General features: G+C 42.3%; 1 protein-coding gene across 3 annotated transcripts in view; it reads left to right on the top strand.

Moving 5' to 3' along the window:
* The window catches only part of Sesn1 (sestrin 1), a 102,030-nt gene that overhangs the window by 66,299 nt on the left and 8,693 nt on the right, over positions 1–27,038 (top strand). The window contains exons 1-5 of one of the 3 annotated variants that reach the window (XM_075944761.1): positions 7,907–8,065; positions 16,168–16,233; positions 16,992–17,192; positions 21,070–21,252; positions 23,848–24,090. In XM_075944761.1, the coding sequence (XP_075800876.1) occupies positions 7,964–8,065; positions 16,168–16,233; positions 16,992–17,192; positions 21,070–21,252; positions 23,848–24,090 (795 nt within the window). In that variant the 5' untranslated portion in view covers positions 7,907–7,963. Of the gene's footprint in view, positions 1–7,906; positions 8,066–16,167; positions 16,234–16,991; positions 17,193–21,069; positions 21,253–23,847; positions 24,091–27,038 lie in introns of those variants that run through there. The other 2 variants (XM_075944752.1, XM_075944769.1) reach the window with 2 other exon arrangements.

The following is a 27,038-nucleotide window of genomic DNA, read 5'->3' as shown; positions in this document are numbered from 1 at the left end:
AAATAGGATCTATTACTACAAAGGAAGTGCTCCTGAATTCTGTTCAAATTTGAGTTCAGGTGAAAAACATAATTTTAAAAAACACCGTATTTCTTTCTTCTAGGAGGATATTTTAAGAAAGTGGGTTGTGGTCAGGTGGTGATGGTGCACGCATTTAATCTCAGCACTCGGGAGGGAGAGGCAGGCAGATCTCTGTGAGTTTGAGGCTGACCTGGTCTACAAGAGCTAGTTCCAGGACAGGCACCAAAGCTACACAGAGATACCCTGCCTCAAAAAACCAATAAATAAATAAATGGGGGGAAAAGAAAAGAAAAAGAAGGTGGGTTGTAACAAGCAGAAGTAAATACATCCATTTGTAGAACTCGTGTGTCCTGAATTTGTCCCCACTCTTTGGGTAAAGAGGAAGTAGTCCGAAGTGGCTGAGGGAGTTTTTGGAGAGCAAAATACACAGCAAAGTTCAGTGAACGGCAACTTGTTTTTAAGACTTAAGGACATGCAAGTGGTCACCACATGTCACCCTGTGTCTTGTGCCCACGCCAAGAATCTACAATTCAGTACTTTCTTGGAAAGCCATAGACCTTAGAAGGAGGTAAATAAAGGAAAGTCTCAAAGATTAATGGGCTAAGGTGGAGTGGGAATCCTTTGAATTATACACACAGAGCACAGGTAGAGGGCGCTGTTTCCCACTTATCACCAGGCATGGGGTGGAGTGGGAGAGGCACTGAATAGTGATTACAAACAAAAGATAACTTGATTTTTACATTTTTATCCTTATTATTTTGTTTTTTAAAAAATCAAAATTATCTGTAGCATGAATAAAGACGTATTCTTCATGAATGAACTAGTGATCATTAATATGCATTTAGCCCAAGCACTATACTTTAGCCAAGAATTTCCTCTATAAAAGAAATGGAACTTGAGAGTTGAGTTCCATCAGGTCCGTGGGCTCAGAATGAGCTCAAGATTGAGGTGTGAGGGCTGGAATGTGGTTCAATGGTAGAAGGCTTGCCTCCTATGTCCAAAACCAAGTTAATCATCTGTGACAACATCAATAGATTTGGTTTTGATCTCTTTTGAAAAGTTTGTAAATTTAGGTATAAATGAAGTCTAGTCCCTAAAACCTATTAATATTAAAATGACACAATATGTATGTATTCATAGTCTGAGGAATACTTGCAATGCCACATGTTTAGTGTCTTTAGCTACCTTTGACTTGTTTCGGCTATCGGCACAGCGCGTCCTTTAAAGCCTTTGGTAGCTCCTGGAGTTGATGTGGGATTCCCCTCTCTGTGCTGTGAATATCATTGGTTAATAAAGGAGCTGCTTTGGGCCTATAGCTGAGCTATAGGGGAGCAGAGCTAGGCAAGGAAAACTAAAGGGAAGGCTGGGAGAAAGAAGGTGGAATCAGAGAGAAGCCATGTAGCCCTGCCAGAGACAGACGCAGGAACTTTATCCTGTAAGCCCCAGCCTTGTGGCAATACACAGATTATTAGACATGGGTTAAATTAAGATGTAAGAGTTAGCCAATAAGAAGCTAGAACTAATGGGCCAAGCAGTGATTTAATGAACACAGTTTCAGTGTGGTTATTTCGGGGCTGAGCGGCTGGGAATCAACAAGCAGCTCCTCCTACATGGAGTCATTAAAGACCAGCTGTCAATCACCACGCGCACTCACCCTTTCCCTGACCCTCATAATATTTCAAATCGGATCCATTCCTTTTCAGCTCAGCAATGCTGAGAAGCAGCGCTATGCCGAAAGCTGTGTGTTCTGAACGCATGTTATTTAACTTCCTATCTCAACAGAATTCTTCCCTAGCGCTGCACCCTAGATGGCCCCGAGGATATTTAAAGCCAGGCTTGGTTACAAAATGTTCCATGCATCTCGTCAGACAATGGTATGTGCGCAGGCAGGGTCTGACTTGCACTTTTCCTGCCGACTTAACAGGTGACCACACATGCCGCTGCCAGAACCTTCTCTTGCTAGTGCAAGGAAGGAAGCGGGCCCAGAAGTCCAAACAGCCTGGGAGTACCTGTGGCTTCCCAAGGAGAAGGGAAGAGGCTGAAAAACAGAGCTAAACCTGAACAAGCTGAGCTTCCCTGCCTCTGAGGACACGTGGCAGCCCCTACGTCTCCACATCGTTAACAGAACAGTGTTGAACTCACTGTTAGTTCTCAAGTGGGCTATAATTTAATGGAAACACCTCTTTAGAACTCACATCCTGTTGGCTGGGCACCAAGGCACCAGAGATGCATTCTGATCTTCACGGCTGGGCATTCTTTTGAGACAACTCAGATAATGTGTCCGTCACTCAGTGAATATTGTGAACCACTTTAAGAAGCTTGATTAGTTTCTAAGACCTTTCTCTTGTTAGAAGAGGATGCAGGCACTGTGCGGAGCGTTTAGAAGGTCTGGTGGGCACAGTGGTCAATAGTGCAGATTTGGAGACCATGAGGTCATAGACGTCTGGGGAGAAACAGTAAGAATGACAGGGATAGAGATGGGAGGGAGACCCGAAGACGGAGACCCAGATCACGCCTGCCTCCCTCACTTTCCTGATCTCAACCCATGGAAAAGCAAGGGAAAGCAAATGTCTTTCTTTAATCCTGCTTTCTTTTCTTGTCCTAGCACCAAGAACTTAAGCTACTACAACAGCTAAATGTTAACTTTATATTCCTTAAAAGAAACAGCTTCAAGCTGGGCAGTCCTGACACACATCTTTAATTCTAGCACTTGGGAGGCAGAGGCAGGCAGATCTCTGGGTTGAGGCCAGCCTGTCTACAGAGCTAGTTCCAGGACACCAAGGTGGTCACACAGAGAAACCCTGTCATGAGGGTAAAAAGGGGGGGGGGCTTCATAAAGTGACTGCTGTTTGGATGTGGAGGTTGTTTATTTTTTAACCAGAAAGAAATGGGTCCTAATTCCAGATTGCTTTTTACTACTTGTGACCTTGGACAAGTCACTCACTGTTCACTGGGTTTCTATTTCACAACTTCAGACAATAGGGTGTGTGGTTTGTTTCTGCTCTTTGACTCTTTTGGCTTTTTGGGAGGCCTGCCACCCAGTTCCCAAATAAATCACACACGGAGGCTTAGTCTTAGGTATGAATACCTTGCCTTAGCGTGGCTTGTTTCTTGCCAGCTTTTCTTAAATTATCCCTTCTATCTTTGGCCTCATAGCTTTTATCTTTCTCTATTCCTGTATACCTACCTTTTCTTTCCTTCGTGCTGTGTCTGGCTTGTAGCTGGACGGCTGGCCCCTGAAGTCCTCCTTCCTCTCTTGTTCCTAGAGCCTTCTCCCAGATTTCTCCTCACAGTCTCTCTGCCTGCCAGCCCCGCCTATTCCTCTCTCCTGTCTTGCCATTGGCAGTTCAGCGCTTTATTAGACCATCATGTGTTTTAGGCAGGCACAGTAACACAGCTTCACAGAGTTAAACAAATGCAGCATAAACAAAAGGCACACACCTTATAATAATATTCTGTAACAAGGGTGATGGAAGCTGCTTTATGTGTGTACATGCTTATTGTCTGAAACATAGGAGCTGGTAAGTTACTGGTCTTTTTTATCATCAGCCTGGAAACCCTAACATATATTTTAACACACTGAATGGGGGTGAGGTTAAAATGACTTTTTAATTTAAAACCACAAAGGCTTTTTAGAATACTATTTGTTTACCAGTATGGCCCACATTTTTAAATACTTTGTGCAGGGATTTGAAACATTTGACATCTATAAAAGAAGAAGCCTTAAGTAAGAGGGAAAGCAAAGATTGGTCAGTGGTTTTGCTGCCTTAAAGTGATATAATTGTGAAAACTCAACAGTGAAAAAGCATGGAGCACGTAAGAATAATTAAAACTGATTTCAGTGCAGAAGGGATGTTACCATACCTAAACCATAAGGTTGAAAAGGAAAACATGCTTAGCAGACCGGCGCTCTGGAACAGCAGGAAGATACAAGTTGGAGGGGATCTTTGTTGACAAAATTAGACCAGCACTTATGCTAAGTGGAGTGTTTTAAATGATGGCTAGGGAGTTTGGACTACATAAATCTGACAGATGCCACACCCGCTCTTCTTTATTTATTTATATGCATTGGTGTTTTTAATTCCCTGGAACTGGAGTTATGGACAGCTCTGAGCTGCCATGTGGGTGCTGGGAATCGAACCGGGGTCTTCCAGAAGAGTATCCAGTGCTCTTAACCACTGGGCCATCTCTCTAGCCTGTGCCTCACCTGCTCTTTAAGAGCCTCTTTGGTTTAAAGGCTGAACCCATTTTGCTACATTTTAACAGGTTAGTGGACACAGTATGACCCCAGTGAATACATGTGCAAATCTGTGCTGAACTCTTTTGGTTGGCAGCATCAAGCGTGTGGGCTCTGAAGCGTGATCACTATTGGTCATTTTATTGAGTTAGATTGATAACTATGCTTTCTACTAGACCATAGCTATTCCATCATATAAATTGATTATAATTTTTAAAGACCTAATGAGTTCAGTGAAGATACTTGAGCAAGAGAGCAAATAATTTGAGAATCGTCACCTACGTCTCAAGAGCTACACTACAGCGGAGCTCACCAGCTTCTCAAACAGAAATCCGCCGTCACTGCTGAATCTGGCCTGCATTCGCCATGCGCCACGCCACCCTCTCACCTTGCCAAGGTTGCCTCAACCACTTCTCTGACATCTCTCTACTCCCCATTTTGCTTCTTCCAGCATGGTTTTTCTATCTCTTAGCTAAATGCAGGCAGAATGTTACCCTTTTGTTTAAACTCTTAATGACTCCATAGGACCCTTGAGAATGAAACGCACATTCCTTAATGAAAGTTGAATAATATAGTACCTAAAATTGCCTACATTTGCCTCCGTCTAGTACTCTCCTTCCTCTCTGCACCAGACCCAATAAATTCCCTTCCTTTGGCTTCCCTTACAAGACCACATTCTCCTGTGGCTGTCCTTTCTCATATGCTAAATACTGCCTCCAGGCCCCCAAAATCTCTCCTGAATTTTCTTACCAAGACCTCTCTGCTGATCCTCCCAGCTCTGTCTAAGGTGTTTTTCCCTTCAGAAAGCTTATTTTGACCCACCACTCCATGCCAGGACTCTGACTATTCTTAGTTCGATGCCAGGACCAAGTCCTTTGGTATGGCTGTGCTTTGCACCAGTGTATTGGAAGAGATGAAGGTTTAGGGCATCCTGCTAAGGACACATGCAGAGAAAATGAATCTCACTTCGACACAGCTCGTGATTTGGCCCAAAACATTTTTAGAGGACAGGAAATTTCTATTACTTCTTTGATCAGATGCCAGGATTCTTTCTAAAAGGAACAAAATGTTGAAGTGAAATGTTCAAATAGCAGACTTTTTAGAATAGCTCCTGGTCTGTGCTGAGAACTCTCAGCAAATATGGAAATTCCAGCCCTTTCCAGGCCTGCTAGGATGCTCGTCTCTGCATTCAGTGTTTATGACATGCTCAGTGTGTCCAACACTGGACATCCTCAGTATGACATCTGGCCACTCAAGAAATGAAATTCTTAAGTAAACATGAGCTTTCTATTAAATTATTTGGAGCAAAAAACATTCCCAGAAGTGAAAGGCACTTAGTGTTGCAGGACAATTAATACATTTGTTGGAACTCACGGTCACTGTAGATTTATTTAGGGCAGTGCTTTTTAGAGTTTTTAATAGACAGTAAAGTGACTAATCCACAGTACTGTCTATGCAAGCGAACAGAACTCTTTGGAATATTTAGGTCAGTCTTTATAGAGACCATAAAGGAATCTTGGGCATTTAATAGCTTGAAGGTTCTCAGTAAACTACTGAATTAGAATGTAAGTTAAATTTATTTTTCTTTTCCTATAAGACAGCATTAAATAATTGGAACTTTCTGGGAAAAGTTCTATTTGGAGCTTCTAATTTAGTTCAGTATATTTGAACTATTTTTTCAATAAATACTTACCAAGCTCTAAATATTAGACAGTATATATGCAATCCAAAGCTTTACTTTGACATTTAATTATTTTAAACCACCTTGGAATCAGCTGGATTCATGCTTTTCCTTTGTGTCTTTGAATAGAAAGGTGGACACTCACTATTTTTGCAATGGACAGTCATTTTAATATAATTGCCATGGTATGCCCTGCTAAATTAAACCTATAACTTCAGAAAATAAAGTCACAGCTCCACGGTTCCAGAGGCATCAGTTTTCATGTACTTTGCTCACTTTTAAACTAGTTTTTGGCCGGGCGGTGGTGGCGCACGCCTTTAATCCCAGCACTCGGGAGGCAGAGGCAGACGGATCTCTGTGAGTTCGAGACCAGCCTGGTCTACAGAGCTAGTTCCAGGACAGGCTCCAAAGCCACAGAGAAACCCTGTCTCGAAAAACCAAAAAAAAAAAAAAAATTAAACTAGTTTTTGCCAGGCTGTGGTGGCGCACACCTTTAATCCCAGCACTCGGGAGGCAGAGGCAGGCCGATCTCTGTGAGTTCGAGGCCAGCCTGGTCTACAAGAGCTAGTTCCAGGACAGGAACCAAAAGCTACGGAGAAACCCTGTCTCGAAAAATCCAAAATAAATAAATAAATAAATAAACTAGCTTTGACAAATCTGAACCCCACAAATAAGTACATTTATTTCTCCGAGTCACTCATTACTGCCGGTTTATTTGAGGGAGCAGCAGCTGCTTCGAACTGAGTGACTTAATGGATTTGTATTGCTTGTTTATAGCTGAGTGGAGATTTGATTGTATCATTCATTTTTGTGGCTCTTTGGTGGAAGAGCGCTTAGACCTCTCTGTGGCTTTTCTTTTATTAACCCTAACCCAAAGCTGTTTGCTTCTCTTAGTTAAAAAAGAAAAGATTTTGGGGTGCTTTATAAGAAAATGTAACATCCATCTTGCCTGGAGAAGAAAAATAAAGAGTAACATTTTTAACCTTTTGCCTTTCTAAACAAGAACCATCAAGAGCTGAAAGGGCAACTTAGTCTTCTCTGGCAACTGTAACCTCAACTGCTAACACCAAAACTTACTTTCATCCGCGGGGTGTCTGTCAGTGGTTAGTGATGTAAGCGCCATTTATGCCCTTCTATGGATGTGTTCCAACCTCTTTCTTCTTTTTCTTAACCTGAACATGTAAGCTTTTGAAAACACAAGCATAGAAAAAGAGATCGAATTTAGCAGGTTTTTGTGCTTTAGAAATGAATAAAGCTACCAAAGGAAGGAAATGGGATTGGCAGCTTTATGTCCTAAAACTCTGTTTTTCCAAGTTCCTCATTAGATTTCAGAGAGAAGATTTTTTTTTCTTTGTAACACAGGGTACTTGTGAAGGAATATTGGAAATTATAATGCCATGGACTATAGTCAAGACAATTGGGAGACCTGCTGCCAAGGAAAATGATATTTATAGTTTCTACATCGCTTGCCAAAAATAATGTTTACATTGTATATTGGCCACGATCTCCTGCTTCTACGTTCTGCAGCCATTTTGTGTGGTTCGGGCATCCGAAGTAAAGGATAATTTCAGTAGTTGGTACAATTTAAGGAAAACTGGATTCCTTCTGGTGTTGCCAGAGCTGGTCTAGGGAACACTGCTGACTGCCTGTAGGTAAATGGCAGGCCCATGCCCGGGAAAGCTGAGGGCAGGTCGCCTTTCCCTGAGCCTTTGGACAGAAGATGCTTCTTCCAGCCAGGGATCCACCCAGCGGGCTGGTTCTCACACCGAGACCTAGCTCCTCGCTAGGCGCTTGGCCTTCCAGCTTGTTTTTGCTGGCCGTGTCTGCAAGCTCCCCACCCGGGGCGCCAAGGGGCGGGGCTGCAAGTCCCCGCGGGCCGGCATTGGCTGGCGCGCCCGCCCCGGCGGTGGAGTGACGGGCGCGGGGAGGGGCCTCGCGGCTTGTTTGTCAGAGCCGCCTGCCCCGCCCCCTCCGTGCGCTAAGTGAAGCGCTGCAGCGATCGCGGCCGCAGCCGTCCCGGAGACATGCGTCTGGCCGCTGCAGCGAACGAGGCGTACGCAGCCTCGCTGGCCGTCTCGGAGCTGCTGGGCTGCCACCAGTGCGGCGGGGGCCGCGGCCAGGACGAGGTACCCGGCGGGCGAGGGCTGGGGGCGGGCGGGCGGAGCATCGCCGACGCTCGCATCCGCAGCTTCGCGAACGCCCCCTCGGGGGGCTGCGCGGCCTGGGCGAAGGGACTGGCGTGCTCGGCTGGCCACCCGGTCACCTAAGCGGTGACCTCGGGACCGAATAATGTCTGCTGGGCTGGCGCGCACAGGTGGGAGCAGCAGAGCTGAAGTCTCGGGTCAGGCAGCCTGTGGATTTTCCCCTCTGGCGCCCGGTCAAAACAGATCGTTCAGTCACCCTTCCCTCGCCGACGTGGATTTGGAAACACTTTTGAGTCGGTTAAATGATACAGCCTGGAATAAAATCGCCACTCAAGCCCTGTGCCGCTCTTCGCAGCATTTGCCCCTGTTAAAACATCCCTGCTTTGCCTGATTTGGCCTGCAGGACCATCGGAGGTGTTTTGTGGGTATTTTTGTAAATGGTGCAAATAGGATGATGTTTGGAAATTGCTAATATAACCTTCCCCTAAATTCGAACATTCAAAGGCTTTGCCTCTAAAGGGAGGAGAGAGAAATACTGAAATTGGAATTGAAATCAGAATGTTGGGTTGTCTTAGCTCAAGAAATCTAAACGTGAATAATCTCCTTGTTATTTTGCACATTAAAATGGTACAGGTCTAAATGTTTAGTATTCTGTTCATCGGCACACTGCATAGAGTCATGAAAACTTAATGGCTCCTTGAAAGGTATAGAGCACCAAGTGTTGTTTCCTAGATATTTACATTCCTGGATATTTTGCTTGCTGCTCATTTACAAATACCAGAACAACCTTTCAATTTTTCTAAAGCCCAGCAGTGGACTGTTGCTTAGCATGCGGAAGACTCCGGGTTCTACCCTCGGCATCAACAAATAAGTAACCGGCAAAACATTGCTCTGGGAGCTTTCCTAAAAACAGGCCACAGCGTGAAAGTGTTGAGTTAGCATTTACAGTTTGTGTGTGCAGACCATCACACCAGTATCTGCTCTCTCTCTGAGTAGGAAGGAGCCCCAGTGGTCATGCATGAATAGCTCTGTTATTTCTGACAGCGTTTATGGGCCAGATCTTCAGCTCTGACTCGGACTGTTCAAAGATCTGAAGCAGCTTGTGTGTTGATTCTAGCAGTGCCTGTGGGGTTGCGCTCAACAAACTAGGAAGGTTTGCAGAGCTAGCTCTATTTCACTTGACTGCGCTTAGCATGGGAGAGAAACTAGGAAGCGGTGCTGCACTGGAGAACTTGTCCCTTTCCCAAAAAACACACTGGCACAGCTCTCTCCAGTAGCAAGCTTCCTCCTCCTCTTTCTCGTCTTCCCCCTTCCCCCCTCCCTCCTCACTGTCCCAACCCAGGACCCTATACATGCTAGGCAAATTCAGTACCACTGAGCCACATCCCCAGCCCAAATGTAAGACTTTGAAGTCAGGAAGTTTTTCATTTTCTAAACCATGGTTCATGGAACACACACACAACGAGGCACCTAACTTCCTGTGCTTTTAATAGCATAGCAGTGTTAATGACAATCTGAAGAAGTACAGTACATTTTGCCACAGCTCAAGAAATCTAAGTGTGAACACTCTTCCGCTCTTCTCATTTCTGCTGGAGTCCTTTGAATGGTAGAAAGTCTGCTTTATGTTATATAGACAAGGATTTTCCCAGAAGAGAAAGCGTGGGATTAAGGCTTTAACTTTTGATCAAACTTTTTGCTTTCTCTGCCTTGTTGAAATACCATTTCTACTTGTGTAAATTTTTAAGAAAACAAGCTTGACATAAGTGTTGTGGTAAGTCATATGCTAAAATATCTAGATGGAATTTTTTCATGTATCAAGTAGACAAAAATGCTTCAAATAATTCCCCTACTTTTACCTACTTTTTCAAGGAGGTAGACCAAACAAATGCTTTGCTGTTGCATTTGTAGCCAGTCATTCATTTTTAAGGAGACTGATGTAGGTCTGTACCCGTACGTAAGCGTTCACCAGCGCGAAGTGACTGGAACGGCACTTTCCCTACAAGGACTGTTCATACGGTGGCACAGCACATACCGTTTCTGTGGCACTGCCGGTGGCCACTGAGAGTTCATATTGTGAAATCAACTGTAGCTGTCGTACATCGATAGAGGAAACAGGTCAGACTGTGATGGTGTGGTCATCTCTTTCAAAGAGGGTGGGTATTCTTGGTTCTCATGCTAGCTTTTCTAGCTACACCTTCACAGACAGCTGTGAGGTTTATACCTGATCAACATCTGCGGCTGCTCTTCAGCCCAACCATCTGTTCTTGGCAGCTCCGCCCCCTGGGATCTGGATTGTAAGATTTGAGCCGAGTCTAATTGAGTTCTCACAACTATAAAAGGAAAAAAAAATCATTGGAGTCATCAACCTAGGAAGTTAGAAAAATGCATTCAGTTTGGCTTAGCATTAAAGACGTGGACTTACATTTTCTAGATTTTAATATCATAAAGTGCCTGTTCCTTGTTTGTGATAATAGTACTTAAAACAGAACTTGGTTTGTAACACTTTATGAACTGTAATTGCTGCTCTTGATTTTTTATTAACATTATTAGCTCAAGATTGTTTTTTTTTTCTGTTTGTCAGTTAAGGAATGAGCAGAAAACTCAAAAGCAGTTTGATTGGCAGAGATTTCCCGATGTGTGAGCGAGTGCACACGCACATGCCCTCAAGAGCTTTTTTTTTAATTTATTTATTTTTTTTTAAATTTATTTATTTATTAAGGATTTCTGCCTCCTCTCCGCAACCGCCTCCCATTTCCCTCCCCCTCCCCCCATCAAGTCACCCTCCCTCATCTGCTCAACGAGCAATCAGGGTTCCCTGACCTGTGGGAAGCCCAAGGACCGCCCACCTCTATCCAGGTCTCCTAAGGTGAGCATCCAAACTGCCTAGGCTCCCCCAAAGCCAGTACGTGCAGTAGGATCAAAAACCCACTGCGATTGTTCTTGAGTTCTCAGTATTCCTCATTGTCCTCTATGTTCAGCTAGTCCGGATTTGTCCCATGCTTTTTCAGACCCAGGCCAGCTGGCCTTGGTGAGTTCCCGATAGAACATCCCCATTGTCTCTGTGTGTGGGTGCACCCCTCGCGGTCCTGAGTTCCTTGCTCGTGCTCCGTCTCCTTCTGCTCCTGATTTGGACCTTGAGATTTCTGTCCCGGCTCCTCTGTCTCTGTCTCCTTTCATCGCCTGATGAAGGTTAATATTCATGAGGATGCCTATGTGTTTGTCTTTGGGTTCACCTTCTTACTTAGCTTCTCTAGGAACATGCATTATAAGCCCAATGCAGACCGTACTATCATAACCCAAGGCAGTTGTGCGGGATGGCGCTGTTGCTGCTGCATCCTCCTCCTGCTCAGCCCTCTTTTGCACACTAGACCCGTCCACTCAAGAGTTTAAAGGCCCCCATGGGATTACAGCCTTACTAAACTGAAGTCCTTGTTCTGGCCAAACCTTCGTCACTGCTCTGTACCTTTCTCTCAGGAGACGATGCATCGAGAATCTTGGTCAGGCCGGGGATCAAATGCAGGGCCTTGCACACTGGGATCAAGCCCTTTCTCACGGAGCCACCATCCCAGTGTGTGCTCTGCTGTAGTGATTTTCCAAGAGGAGTCTTTGTTTCAGTGAGCACAGGTCCTGGAGGACGGTGTAGGGAAACTCACCAGTTCACTTTTCTCAGAGGTTAATTTGTGTGCCCTGGAAGGCTGCGTGGAGCCGGTGCACTTCTTGGTCTGAGACTAATTGGGATACAATCTCAGAGCTCATCAGTAACACCCTGGTTGATTAGCCTCTTGTTTTCTGATGGGCATAAAATTAAGTAGCAACGTTGATATCATGCCCTTGTATCTCTGTTACATACCTAGTCTGTTAGCTAAGAGAGTCTCCCAACTTTTAAGCCTACCCTCCTATGAGAAGAGTAAGTGTATTTGATCCTAGAATAGAAGTAACTATGTTTCCCATTGTGTTAGTCTTGCTCCCCCGCCTCTGTCAAGGAAGAGTTGACTGGGAAGTGTGTCTCCCTCTCTGATCTCCCACCTTTGACCTTCCATCTCTTTTCTCTGTCAGTTTTCTTTCTGCTTCATGAGCTGCCCAGCTGCAGGCTCTCAGGCTTTCTGGGATCATCTGCTAGTTCACCTCTGAGCTGAATGAAGTTATTTAGCTGGAACTAGACCTGTATCCACAGCGGAGGGACTGTCAGAGACCCCTTTACAGTTCTGTCTTAGCTTATTCTTCTCTCTGCAGCTCTGTAGATATTATTAAGGAGTTGATGTACTCCTAACACTGATATTACTGTGCAGTGGGCATCTAAACCATCCTAAGAAATGCTTGCCCTCCCCCTTTCTGGGTGATTATTTCCTTTTGTCTTCCTTCTTCTTAATATATTTTTAAATCGCTTTTAACCCTTGCAGAAAACAATCTTAGCAGAATCAAGGACATTTCCTTGGTCGTTGAAGATTTAGGGGAGCCAGGTGGTGGTGGCGCATGCCTTTAATCCCAGCACTCGGGAGGCAGAGGCAGGCAGATCTCTGGGAGTTCGAGGCCAGTCTGGTCTACAAGAGCTAGTTCCAGGACAGGCACCAAAGCTACAGAGAAACCCTGTCTCGAAAAACCAAAAACAAACAAACAAACAAAAAAAAAAAAGGATTTAGGGGAAAAGAAAAAAGTGGTATCAACATGACCTCTAAAAGTGACTAAGAGTGGAGTTCATTTTATCAAGACAAGAATTATTTAGGACTATTGGAAAAGACTCTTGCTATATCTACAAGAAAAATTGCTTCTTTTTTTTTTTTTAAGATGGGCTCTTAATGTAGCCCTGGTCTGACTAACCCGAAACTCACTATGTTAACCAGGCTAGCCTCAAACTCATGGAAAGCAGGGAATAAAAGCGTGTGTCACCATGCCCTGAAAATTCTATTTTATGAAGCATTCATGGATACCTTATAGAAATTATAAAATTATTACTTTATAATAATTTGGTATATAATTTCTATATGTAGTATAGAAACAAAACCAAAATGATATAATTAAACCTGTTTGTTTTGAAGGTCGTATGAGTATCAATTGGTGTCATCTAAAGAAATACTACCCGCGTGTTTTAAGCAGTAACACACACATATACACACACGTGCACACACACATACATGTTCTGCTTCATTCTTCTTCTGGACCGCAGCTCTGTTGCTCTGTTAAACCGTTCAGTTTTCCTCTTGATGAGCACTTAGGTTATTATGAGAAGCAGTATTGCAATGATTTCCCCTTCTGTGTGAATACACGATTGTGAGTCGGTCAGTAGGTTCCACTTAAGATAGAATTATTGACACGAAGAGCATGTGACTTTTTAGTTTTCATCCACCTTGCGACCGCCCTACTTTAGAACTTGCATCTTTTTTTGTTTGTTTTTAAATCAGTGTCTCCTTATAGACCTGGCTGTCCTTGTCTATCACTAAATAGCGGAGGCTGGCCTAGAACTCAGAGAGATCCACCTGTCTGTGCCTTCCAAGTGCTGGGAGTGAAGACATGCCACCATACCTCAGACTTTTCCATCTTAAAAATTTTTTTTCTTTCCTTTTTTCTTTTTTAAAGAATTAAAAGTGGTGTCTCTGTAGTTAATGTGGTAGGGTTTGGGGGAAGAGACTTGAGTATGGTTTCAGTCATTTTTATTTCCTTTTCTTTGAATTGTTTATGACTCTTTGTGAATATTTTTTAAGTTTTCTGTTTATTTTAGACTTTGTGTCCTCCCTTCATGGAAGTCTGATTTGTTACCAGATTTATCAGTCTTTAATTTTGACTTCTAGGTTTTATAGCATTTTTGGGTCTTTTTCACTACACAAGCATTTTCTAGAACTATTTTGTTTGGGTTTTTTCATATTTAACTCTGATTTATTGTGAATTAAATTATGATTAGGGCTCTAACTTCTTTTTTTCTGAGTGACTACCAGTTGTTCCAAGATCATTTGTCAAATAATCTATTTGCTACCCTGAAGTCCTATGTACTATATAGTGTGTGTCTGAGTTACAAAATAAGTAATAAAAACTTGAAACTCTAAATACATATTGTCTAGATAACTTGTAAGATGAAGGAAAAGGGAAAGAATAAATGTTGGCCTCAGCTTTGTACCCCACCCCCTGGTGAGTTTTGTTTAACATACATCCAGTTTGGTCAGGTTAGAAGTTATGCTTCTGGGATCATTGTTTTATATAAACAGCTACATTTGTTTCAAGAAGAACAAATTCTCTTCTGGAACTTATACATTGTTAAAACTGAGACATATATATGACCAGACTAGTGAAGTGTCACTTCAAATGAGTATAATGTTACATAGTATCTTCAGTGTGAGCGTGGACTAGCCACAGTAAGAAGCTATCAATGTCCAGGAAATACAATACAATTGGTACATCATGGATTCAGTTGGCAAGTAGTCTATTTTGGATTTTCCTGATAAAGATCCTCTCATCCTGTGTGCTGGTTTAGGAAGGAGAAGGGACCAGAACTTGCTATGTAACTGAGGATGACTTTGAACTTCTGATCCTCCTGCCTTCACTGCCCAAGTGCTGGAATTACAGGTTTACATGAGAAAAGCACTACCGACTAAGCTACATTCCTAGCTTTGCCTGAACTTTTAAAATCCATTATATTCAAAAGTTTTTCATTTGCTCATCCCAAATTTCTTGAATTCTCTCTGTTCCCTCCCAGTTCTTCTTAAAAGCAAAACAGTTGGGTTGGAGAGATGCTCAGTGGGTAAAAGCATTCATCCCACAAGTGTGAGGACCTAAGTTCAAATTCTGGGAACCCATGTAAAATACGGATGCACAGTGAGTGCAAACATCTGTAATACCAGCATACGTACAGGAAGGCAGAGGGAGAAGCAGAAATCCCCGCCCCCCCGAGGCCCAGGAGCCAGCTAGCCTGGCATATACAGTGGAAAATCACCAGAGACCCTGTCTCAAACAAGGGGGAAAGCGAGGACCAACACCCAAGGCTGTCCTCTGCCCTCCACATGTGCTATATATACACGCTTGCCCATGTTCACACATGCAGGCATTCACACATATACAGAGTGCATACACGCACAACAGGAATAGCTAGTATCTGATTTATGGAATGAAATTAAAGAAATAGTAGAGATAGTAGAAATGGGTTTTTTGTTTCTTTTTATGTGGGTGCATACACATATGTGTGTGTTAATGCAACAATGAACCTATCCATCTGCTATGTGGTTCAAAGATGGAACTCAGGTTTTTAGTCTCCATTTTCTTCTAAATGAAAAACAGTTTTGTGTGTCATATAATTTTACATATAAGAATTAATCATCTGTTGTATTTACCCTATCTGTTGAGAGTAATACTGGATTGACTGCCCTCGAGTTCTATTATTATGATTGTTTTGATATTGTATCTAAGAACATTGTCCTAGGGGAGGAGGTCCTAACTATGCTGTCTGTCCCTGTTAATAAACCACTCTGTCAGTGTAAGAGAAAGAATTCTAGATTTTGTCAAAGGTCAAAAATCAACAAGGTAAACAAAGTTAGTTTTCCTGAAGTAGCTTCACTCAACCCTGGAGAAAGGAGAGCTCACCGTAGACCTTTCTCTTCTGTGAATTTAGCTACCTAGTTCTTACTTGTCATAGCTTCTCTGCTTACTTCCAGGTGTAGTATCAATCTAGTGACAATTGTGTTTCTTCCTGTTTAAGATGTCTATATGAAGGTTGTTTTGCTTTTATTTCCTGATAAGGTGTACAGGGAGAGATGCTTTTGTTTAGTTTTGGATGTACAAACACACTGGGCTTGTTTTGTATCACTGACAGCCCACAGGGTTGGCTGCTGTGTGCTGAACTTTCTGTTCTAGACTCTCTGCCAAGTGCTTTATGCAAAACTCTGGTTTGAGTGGAACGGGTCTTATTGTTTTTAGTCAGAGTCATATTATAAGGTGTTAACTGTGGGATGCAAATAGCTGGCGTGTATATATAGCCATGAGAAAAATGTCTATAGCAAGCCTGTCTGTTTTGAATTGGCTGTTTTTCTTTCTTGCTCCTTTAGCCTGAGTTTGTGTTGTTCTCTGCTGGAGGCCTGAGATGGTGTAATTTTCTTTTCTAGGAACTTGGAATCAGAATTCCTCGGCCAGTAGGACATGGACCAAGCAGGTTCATCCCAGAGAAGGAGGTATGCTGTTTTGAAAGTACACGGTGAACTGCCTGCTTTTAAGGAAACATTTTCATGACCCACATCTTGGCATCCTAATGCTTACTGGTCAACAACATGTTTTACACAGTTATTCAGAGTTAGTCATGCTTTGGCACCGAGTTTATGGATTAGAAAGCTGTTGTAGTCATATTGATTTCTAGTATTTCATGATGCATTTAAGCACCCGTATTTAATCAAGTAAAACCGCGACTTGTCTTTGACTTGTCCTCCGCCTGCTTATATTTAGACCTTGCTTAAGAATGGTTGGAAACAGAGGTGCTCAGGCTTGTCCGTCTCAACAGGTCGGTACTAATTAATGCTAGTCTGAACCTTTAATTCTGTGTAAGTGGAAGCATCTGTGCTTTATTGTCATAGGAACTATTTGCTAAATTGTGGTTCTCTTTTCATGAAATGAAAATAGTGTTGTAAAAAATGTTTTAGTGTCTGCTTGCAAGCTCTGGGAATTTAGCAATGTAAATCTGTTTCCGGGTCTGGATTCTGGTCAAGTCTGCAAGCAGCCTATCTGGATACCCTTAAACTTGAAGTTCAGTTCGGGCTTTGTTGTTTATCCCACACCATATAATGGGGCTATTCTTCTGTTTTGCTACAAGTTTAAATTTGTTACCCCTCTTAAGTAAAATTTAATCTACTTCTGAGTGGAACAATGCAGCCCATTCATATTTTCTTTAACACTGGTTTCTAGCTTATGTAACCATAGTTTTCTCTCCTTTACACAGATTCTACAAGTAGGGAGTGAAGACGCACAGATGCATGCTTTATTTGCAGATTCTTTTGCTGCTTTGGGTCGTTTGGATAACATTACGTTAGTGATGGTTTTCCACCCACAATATTTAGAAAGTTTCTTAAAAACTCAACACTATCTACTGCAAATGGATGGACCATTACCCCTCCATTATCGGCACTACATTGGAATAATGGTTTGTAAACATATAATGAAAAATTATTTCTGCCTGTTTTTCTTAATTTCTGTGAGAGTTAATGCTTTTGATACAAGGATAAATACTTATATTTTGACTTGTAATCATATTCTTACCAGATAGCTTCTATTTTTTCTGGTTTTAAATAAGTATGCTTTCAAGTATAACAAAATATACTACATGTAGTTTTATACAGTACTAAGAACTATTCCTTTAAGATTTCTTAGTGTGTGTGTGTGTGTGTGTGTGTGCGTGTGTGTCCTCTTCTTCCACCATGTGATTAAACTCAGGTTGTCAGGCTTAGTGGCAGGTGCCTTTACCCACAGAGCCATCTCACTGGTCCAGAACCATTCTTTCTTAGAGGTTAAAGTAAAACATAACATAAGATGTAAGTGATGCCTCCTCCCCTCCCTCCCACTCTCCCTTCCCCACTCTCCCTAGCAAAAGTCTTGTGTGGCCTAGACTGGCCTCACACTTGCCATGTAGTTGAGAATGACTGTGAGTTCCTGAGCCTCCCAAATGCTAGGATCATAGTGTAGTTATGGTTGATGTTGACATAACTGGTGGTAAGCCTGTTCAGTTTGTATATAATAATGTCATTTTATGATTGACAGTTTAACTGAAGTGAAGAAACCCCTCACATACTCCTTTGTCTGAGAGTCTGAAAGCTGGCACAGAGGCAACATTTTTAATGTTCATTTTTCTAGCAGTATTTTGTTACTGAAATATTACTGCGCTGTTTTCTAAGTGGAGGCTTCTTTGTCCTGCCCCATCCCACAGCTGCTCTTGAATAATCACTCACTGCCTTAATATTAATTACAAACTGTTTGGCCCAATAGCTCAGGCTTATTACTAACTAGCTCTTACTTTTAAATGAACCCATTTCTATTCAGCTGTGTTTTGCCATGTGCTCTAATACATCATCTTCCTCTGGTGGCTGGCTGGCATCTCCCTTGACTCTGCACCTCCTCATCTGAGTTCTCAGTTTGATTGTTCCATCTAATCTTATCCTGCCTGGCTATTAATCAAACAGCTTTTCTTAACCAGTGAGAGGAATACATGTTCACAGTGTACAGAAAGATCATCCCACGGCATTTCCCTCTTTCTGTCTAATCAAAAAGGAAGGTAGTAACTTTAACAATACAGACAATAAAATTTAACAATACAGACTTTAAAATTACAGACAATAAAATGATTATTGAATAAGAATTGCAGTTACAATAGCTAGTCTATTTGTATTTGACAAACTTACAGGAAATGTTTATTCTATTATCTTTCTTACCTTGGTGAGTCTAAAGTTTTATATCTAGTTTATCTTTTTATCATAACTAAGAAAAACTATAATTATAACTATGTAGTCTTCAACACCATCAAAGATCTGAGAAAGAAGTAATATTATCTGAGTAAGCAGGAAGTGCAAACAGGTGACTTCCAAAAATATAAGAAATGACAGAAACAGATGACTGCCTGGACAGTCGCCCAAAGTTTCCCTGCAACACGGAGGCATCCAACTTTGGCTTATAGTTCTAGAATATCTCACAGGCCCTTTTCAGAAGCAGGATAATTTGAAGGACTGTCCTACCCTCTCTTGGCAAAGTTTGGCAGCTACTATTCTTTGTGTCCTGCTTGTCCAGACTGAACAGTGTACTTACTGTCAGCAGCCAAGGCAAGGGTAGTTTCTTGCCCAATAGGCTAGTTTTGCCAAAAAAAAACCCCAAAGTCCATATGGAGTGTCTTAAGTGCCCATCTTCCTCTTGGGAGTAGATCAATGCTGCCAGGAAGAGACCTGTCTCAGTTGAAAGAATTCTAAGTTATTAAAACATGTTAAATGTCATATTCTGTAGGTCTTTGAAGTGTTTAAAGATCACATATTTCTCTGAAATATATCTCTGTATATCTAGAAAATCTTACTAACATGACCTTAAGTTTGACTTTTATAGATGACTAACTGTATTTTTGTAAATCTGTATTTCTTAGTTATACATTATATTTTTAATTGAGCTATATAAGCACAATACCTTAAACAAGAGTGGAAATATACATACATTATAACAAAATTAACCTTAAATTTATATCAAGAAGCTAAAATCCATACCAATGTAAAATATTTTGAGGCTAACAGTTGATTTTGGATTAAATTCAATAATATGTCCTTTTATTCTATTTCTGTATCATATCCCCCTTTCTTTTTTTAGAAAGAGATTGACTATGACCAATAACAATTTATAACCAACCCCACTTAAATGAAAATAAACATTTATAAACAATATTTTGGGAACTCGAGTGTAGTAGTTCTGTAGACTACTTCCTGCTAATTGTTGGGTGTGGTGATCTTTGAGGGACCCTGAGAAAATTTAGAATTATGGTCAGGTCCTGATGGGGTTATTCTATGTGGTTTGTCCATCTTAGCCATTAGCCTTGAAGCTATTGTGGATGTTGGATCACCTGGGCCATCATTCCTGTCACAGACCTTTCAGGGGTTTTCCTCAATCATACCATATTAACCTAGAAGGAATCCACAGCTTCTCGTCTTCTGTGGAAGCAAAAGTAGAACCTCTTCTCCAAAGCAACACATCCTTACAACCCAAATTTCAAAGTCAAGGTACCTTTAAAATATCTCTCAGCAGTTAGCTCATTAACAGTCAAAAAATCCAAAGAAAATACAATAATATACATAATCCAGACTTCCTGTGTATTTTCTACCTTTAAATGGCTTATTATAATTTATTACTCTATTCCTTTTTTATTCTTTAAGTTATTCTTTTAATCTATGACTGTCTCTATCCTTTTTCTTCTCTCTCCCAACTGTACATAGACTTTTTTTTTAAAAAAAAAAAACCCACTGTGATCCATTTAGAGGTTTCTTTTTGTCTTACTGGGTATCTATAGTCCTGACCACTAAAGTCACTGAACTGCTACATGGGCATAGCTAGGACCAAAGTGATGGCTTTGGCAGCTGGCTCCACCCTGCTCGACTTCCCACATGGTAGAGGTACCAGTGAGAGTCGTGTCTACCATCCCAACTGTGGGAAGCTGTGGGGTCTATGCTGCCTCCAAGTGGTGTACAGCCTGCTGGCCCACAAATACCAGTCAAGTGCTGCATAACAGGACTTCCCAAGAGCCTTCTATGATGCAGTATTGAGGCAGGAAGCCATCTCTAAAAGGAGCCATGCATCTGCTTGCCACCAGCAAGCAGAGCCTACCAGAAAAGATGCGGCTACTGAGAAGTTGCATCTGACTCTGTTTTTGTGCGTCTAAAATCCTTCTTAAAAAGCTTTTTCAGGTGTTATGTGGATGTGTGGACGCCATGTTGGAGCACCATGTGTTAATGGAAGTTTCTCTGCCCTGCCCTGTCCCCTAGCTGCTTTTAAGGAATCACTTATATTAATTATATTAAGATGCTTATATTAATTAAAACTGTTTGGCCGAATTGCTCAGACTGATTACTAACTAGCTCTTACTATTAAATCAACCCATTTCCGTTATCCGTGTTTTGTCACGTCTCTTGTGGCTTCGCCTGTGCTCTAATACTTCTCGTCCCTCCAGCTGCTGGCTGGCCTCTCCTTTGACTCTGCCCCTTCTCATCTGAGTTCTCAGTTTCATTATTCTGCCTAACCTTATCTGCCTGGCTATTAGTCAAGCAATTTTTTATTATTAACCAGTGAGAGGAATGCGTGTTCACAGCGTATAGAAAGATCATTCCACAGCAATGTTTTCTATAGTATATTTGAATTTTTTAAATTTCTAAATAAGACCTCTATTTCTGTAGTCTGGAAAAGTTAAAACGGAATCATGAAAAACCTATTTGTATGTTGTAAGGAAAACAGATTTGTAGTAGTTGATAATTTTAACATAATCATGTTTTTTTTCTGTGAAGGCTGCGGCCAGGCACCAGTGCTCCTACCTAGTGAACCTACATGTCAGTGACTTCCTTCATGTTGGCGGGGACCCCAAGTGGCTCAATGGCTTAGAGAATGCACCTCAAAAGCTACAGAATTTAGGAGAACTTAACAAAGTATTAGCCCACAGGCCTTGGCTTATTACCAAAGAACACATTGAGGTACGTATGCCGTGAAATAAGCCATCTGCAGTGTCACCGTTAGTTAAAGTGACGCTGCTCTTCATAGCAGCTCTGGGTTGATAAGAAAATCGGATAGAAGGTCGGGATGCAGCTCGGGTGGTGGACTGCTTGGTCGGGATGCAGCTCAGATGGTGGATTGCTTGGTCGGGATGCAGCTCAGGTGGTGGACTGCTTGGTCAGGATGCAGCTCAGATGGTGGATTGCTTGGTCGGGATGCAGCTCGGGTGGTGGGCTGCTTGGTCGGGATGCAGCTCGGGTGGTGGGCTGCTTGGTCGGGATGCAGCTCGGGTGGTGGGCTGCTTGGTCGGGATGCAGCTCGGGTGGTGGACTGCTTGGTCGGGATGCAGCTCGGGTGGTGGACTGCTTGGTCGGGATGCAGCTCGGTGTGGATTGCTTGGTCGGGATGCAGCTCGGGTGGTGGATTGCTTGGTCGGGATGCAGCTCGGGTGGTGGATTGCTTGGTCGGGATGCAGCTCGGTGTGGATTGCTTGGTCGGGATGCAGCTCGGTGTGGATTGCTTGGTCGGGATGCAGCTCAGGTGTGGATTGCTTGGTCGGGATGCAGCTCGGGTGGTGGATTGCTTGGTCGGGATGCAGCTCGGGTGGTGGATTGCTTGGTCGGGATGCAGCTCGGGTGGTGGATTGCTTGGTCGGGATGCAGCTCGGGTGGTGGATTGCTTGGTCGGGATGCAGCTCGGTGTGGATTGCTTGGTCGGGATGCAGCTCAGGTGTGGATTGCTAGTCTAGCATGCACAAAGCCCTGGCTTTATTCCCTATCACTGCGCAGACTGAACTTGCAGTGCAGGCCTGTAACCCAGCTCTGGGGAGATAGGAAAAGAAGGAAGGAGGATCAAGGTTCAAGGTCACTGTCAGCTACACAGCCAGGTTGAGGCTGGCCTTGGATACCTGAGATAGAGCCTCAAAAAAAGAAAGGGAAGGGAAAGGAAGGAAGAGAGAAAAGGAAAAAGTCAGATAGAATATCTGAAGGCATGTATTTTTGTGCTGTTTTCCTCTGGACTTTGTGAGTGATGAGCCAGTGTTGGTAGACTGCTGTTATCTAAAGTTTGTAGTTCTCACTAGGATCTGCTCTTTGAAAGGGCATGACGACATGTTGCTGTTACCGAACAGTGGGAGATAGTAAGTAGTCACTGTGCTGAGCTTCCTCCTGAGCCCACAGCTGCTCACCTCTATGTCCAGAGTGGACCATTTCCAGAATATCTTGTAGTTGGAACCATACAGTAGAACCTTGCAGACTGACCTCATTTAGCAATATCACATGAGGTTCTTTCTTTTTACTTGAGTATTTTTTGATTGTTTTCAGAGATGGTCTTGCTGTGTAGTCAAGGCTGGCCTGGAACTTGCTATGTAGCCCAAACTGGCCTTGAATTTTTGATCCTCCTGCCTCACCTTCCGCAGTGCTGGAAGTACAGATGTAAGCTACCTTATCTGGAGCTTATCTTTCATAGATCATTTATTTTTATTGCTGAATGCCACTCCCACTCATCTACTTAAGGGGCCTCCTGATAAGTACCAGTTTTGAGTGGTTATGAATAAAATTGCTATATTCCTATGTAGACATTTTGGTAGACAGAAGCTCTCAGCTTACTTGGGTGAATAAGTGGGTATAAGCCTTCTGGGTTGCACCATAAACCAGTGTGCTTTGGAGAACACAGACGCTGTCTTTCAAAGGCTGCCCCAGTGGTTTGTTCCTGCTGTCCTGCATTTTCTCAGACACATGTCATTGTTTTAAAGTTCATCTGTCTTACAGGTGTGAAGTAGCATCTCGTTCATCCTTATTTGTAGTTGACATCTTAGGCTAGTTTCTTCTGATTCTAGAGTTGTTTTTTTTTTTTTTTAAAAAAGAATGAGCTTTCTCTGTAAATGTGTCCCACATTATAGAAACATCTAAAATATGTTCTCAGCCTTGTCCATCTGTGTTACAGAACATTTTAGACACTGTTACATAGTAGGAGAAATTGTCAGAAGGTGTAAAGTTTGAGTATGATTAGTATGGGACCTGTTAGATTGCAAGGAAAGGCACACAAGATTCTAAAATAGGGGATACAAGCACCTGGGACACAGAATTGAATTTGAAGAATTGTAGGGTTTATGCATAACAAACAGAATCAAGGGCTTAAGAATCTTTAGAATGAAATTGCTCAAGCCATTGTCTTTAAAAGTTCCTTTAAAAGACCTGATTAAATAAGAAAACCAGATGTTTCCAACAGTGGTGTCAGCTTTAACACAAACAATACATTTTCACTGACAACATGTGATTCATTCTTGTCCACCATCTGAAATACAGAAACCAAGTATAAGCAAAATAAAACCCTATTACATTTTAAAATAAATTATTTCAGAAAGTCAAAGTGACAGTGTGCCAAGAGATGTCAAGCTCATATTTCTAAATAGATTTTTAATAAAATTTTAACCAATTATAGGTTATGTATATGTTAAATTATAATCTTAACCAGGCTTTGAATGGTGTCTAGTCCTGTTTCAGTCAGTTGTTAAATACTAAAATGAACTGTGTTTACCACACATCTCAGATTAAACCTCCATTCTCATCTGCCAGGGGCTTTTGAAAGCGGAGGAGCACAGCTGGTCTCTGGCGGAGCTGGTCCATGCTGTGGTTCTGCTCACACACTATCATTCTCTTGCCTCATTCACGTTCGGCTGTGGAATTAGCCCAGAAATTCATTGTGACGGTGGCCATACCTTCAGACCTCCTTCTGTTAGTAACTACTGCATCTGTGACATTACAAATGGCAATCACAGCGTGGATGACATGCAAGTCAACTCAGCAGGAAATATTTCGGTAAGTGACTGTTGTTATGAGACTATAATAAGACTAGTTACTTTAGTTGTTATTTTTTCCTATCTGGCTTATTCAGAAATCTGTCCTGTTAGGTCCACAGAGATGTTAGAGTTTTTATTTGTTTGTTTGTTTGTTTCAAGATAGGGTTTCTCTATGTAGCCCTGGCTATTCTGCTGGAATTTGCATTGTAGACCAGGCTTGCCTCAAACTCACATAGATCCGCCTGCCTCTGCCTCCCAAGTGCTGGGACTAAAGGCATGCGCCACCACTGCCCAGCTAGGTCTGTCTTTTAAGGACCGCCAGTGTCCATCACTAGTCTAGTTGCTAAGGCCGTGGTTCTCAGCCTGTGGGTTGTGACCCTTTTTGAGGCGGATCAAATGATCCTTTTACAGGGTTTGCCTAAGACCGTCCTGCATATCAGATATTTATATTGCAATTCAGAACAGTAGAAAAATTACAGTTATGAAGTAGCAATAAAATAATTGTATGGTTGGGGGTCACTACAACATGAAAAACTGTACTAAGGGTCACAGCATTAGGAAGGTGGAGAACCATTGTACTAAGGTGTTTTTGGATTTTCTTTTACTCTAGCCCCACATTGGAATGCCAAAATGTTGTTGTTCTTTTGGCTTTTGGAGGGTTGCCACCCAGCTCCAAAATAAATACATACACAAGAAGGCTTATAAATGCCTGGGCTTAGCTTGACTTGTTTCTAGCCAGCGTTTCGAATTTAAAATTATCTACCTTTTACCTCTGAGCTTTTCTATTTCTCTATTTCTATATACTTTCTTTACTTATTTCTCCACGGCTTGCTGTATAGCTGGGTGAATGGCCTCTGATGTCCTCCTCTCCTTGTTCTATATTGCTCCTCCTTCTCTTTATTCCAGATTTCTCCTTCTATTTATTCTCTCTGCTTGCCAGCTGGTGCGGGAGAATTGTCTGTATTCTGTCAATCATATTTTTATAAAACGCTGATTGGCCAGGCAGGAAGTATAGGTGGGCCAACCAGACAGGAAGTAGAGGCGGGGCGAGGAGAACAAGAGAATGCTGAAAAGAGGAAGCCCATTCCTCCCATTCCAGCCCAGACCACCAAGAAGCAAAATGTAACCACATGGCTAACATAGATAAGAATAATGGGTTAATATAAGCTACAAGAGCTAATAAGAAGACTGAGCTAATGGGCCAAACAGTTTTATAACTTATTAAAGATCTCTGTGTGATTTTCTTTGGGACTTGCTGGCTGTGGGGTACTGGGCGGGACAGAAACCCTAACAAGCCAGCCCTTCATGTTACAGCCAGCCTTGCCTATCCTTTCTCCTGCCTCACTATTGGCCATTCAGCTCTTTATTAGACCATCGGGTGTTTTAGATAGGCAAAGTAACACAACTTCACAGAGTTAAACAAATGCAGCAGAAAAGAATGCAACACATCATTGCATCATTCACCAAATGTTCCACAGCATAAACAAATGTAACAATCTTAAAATAATATTCCACTCCTCTTCCAGGAGGTTAGTCATGGTTTCAGGTCCACTAGTCAACCAGGACCAGCTGAGAAGGGAAGGCTTAACATACTGTGACCCTGATAGAGGAGTGCTATGGACAATGGTTTTTATCCTGTAAAGATTTGTTTCTTGTACTTGTTTAATAAAATGCTGGTTGGCCAGTAGCCAGGCAGGAAGTAGAGGTGGGACAATGAGAACAGGAGAATTCTGGGAAGAGGAAAGATTCAGTATGCAGTCGTCACCCAGATGCAGAGGAAGCAGGATGAGAAGGCCTCACTAATAAAAGGTACCAAGCCATGTGGCTAACACAGACTAGAATTATGGGCTAATATAAGTTATAAGAGTTAATAAGAAAAGCTTGAGCTACTAGGCCAACCAGTTTATAATTAATGTAGAGCTGTATATGTTTCTTTGGGACTGAATTGCTGCAGGACCAGGCAGGACAGAGACCCTGGTCATCAGAGATTTCCTGGTAGCCATGGTGTTGTTCTCCTTCCTCTTCCCCCTCCTCTTCTTCCATTTCCTGTTCCTCCTTTTCTTTCTCCTCCTCTTCCTCCTCCTTCTCCTCTTTATTGTCTTCTCTGGCAAAAGAAAAGACTGGCTTCTTAACTGTTAGGCTTTTAGGAAATTAAGTCAACTTTGATCTCCAGTTTTCCCTTTAAATTTTTTTTTATTTTTGTGTTTAATTTTGTAGATAGAATCTAATGATACCAGCTGAATGTAAATTTATTAAAATGCTGTGGTGTTTTAAATGAGAATGGCCTACATAGGCTCATAGATTTAAATGTTGGTCCCTAGTTGGTGGAACTGTTTGGGAAGGATTGGGAGCTATGTCATTGGGTGTTGTCTTTGAGGTTTCAGAAGCCCATGACATTCCCAGCAGCTCTCTCTGCCTACTGTTTATGAGTCGGGATGTGAGTTCTAAGCCTGCCTGCCAGCTGCCATGTTCCTTGCCATGATTATAGTGCACTAAGTCAGAAGCTGTATACAAGTTCCCAGTTAAATAGTTTCTTCTATAAACTCTCTTGGTCCTGGGGTCTCTTCACAGCAATACAACAGTAACTAAGACATTTTTCCTTCTACCTTTCTATCTTCTGTTTTGTTATTCCTTTAAAACAAGTCAGAACAATTTGATTTTTTAAAGATTCGTTTATTTTATGTATGTGAATGTTTGTATGTGAATGTATGTACAACTTTATGTCAGAATCAGGTATCGGAGCCCACTATAGATGGTTGTGGGCCACCTGTGGTGTGTGGTTGCTGGGAATTGAACTCAGGGGCCCTGGAATAGCAGCCTTAACTGCTCTAAACTGCTGAGCTATTTCTCCAGCCCCATTTTTTTTCATTAAAAAGTGTGTGTGTGAAAGAGAGAGAGAGAGGAGAGATTTGTGGAGGTGGTTCTCTACTTTCCCCTTTAATGGGTTTCAGGGATCAAATTCTGGTC

This window comes from Microtus pennsylvanicus, chromosome 1, assembly GCF_037038515.1.
Source record: "Microtus pennsylvanicus isolate mMicPen1 chromosome 1, mMicPen1.hap1, whole genome shotgun sequence".
Lineage (NCBI taxonomy): Eukaryota > Metazoa > Chordata > Mammalia > Rodentia > Cricetidae > Microtus > Microtus pennsylvanicus.
Note: the sequence above shows the minus strand (reverse complement) of the source record. Positions and strands in the feature narration are given on the sequence as shown.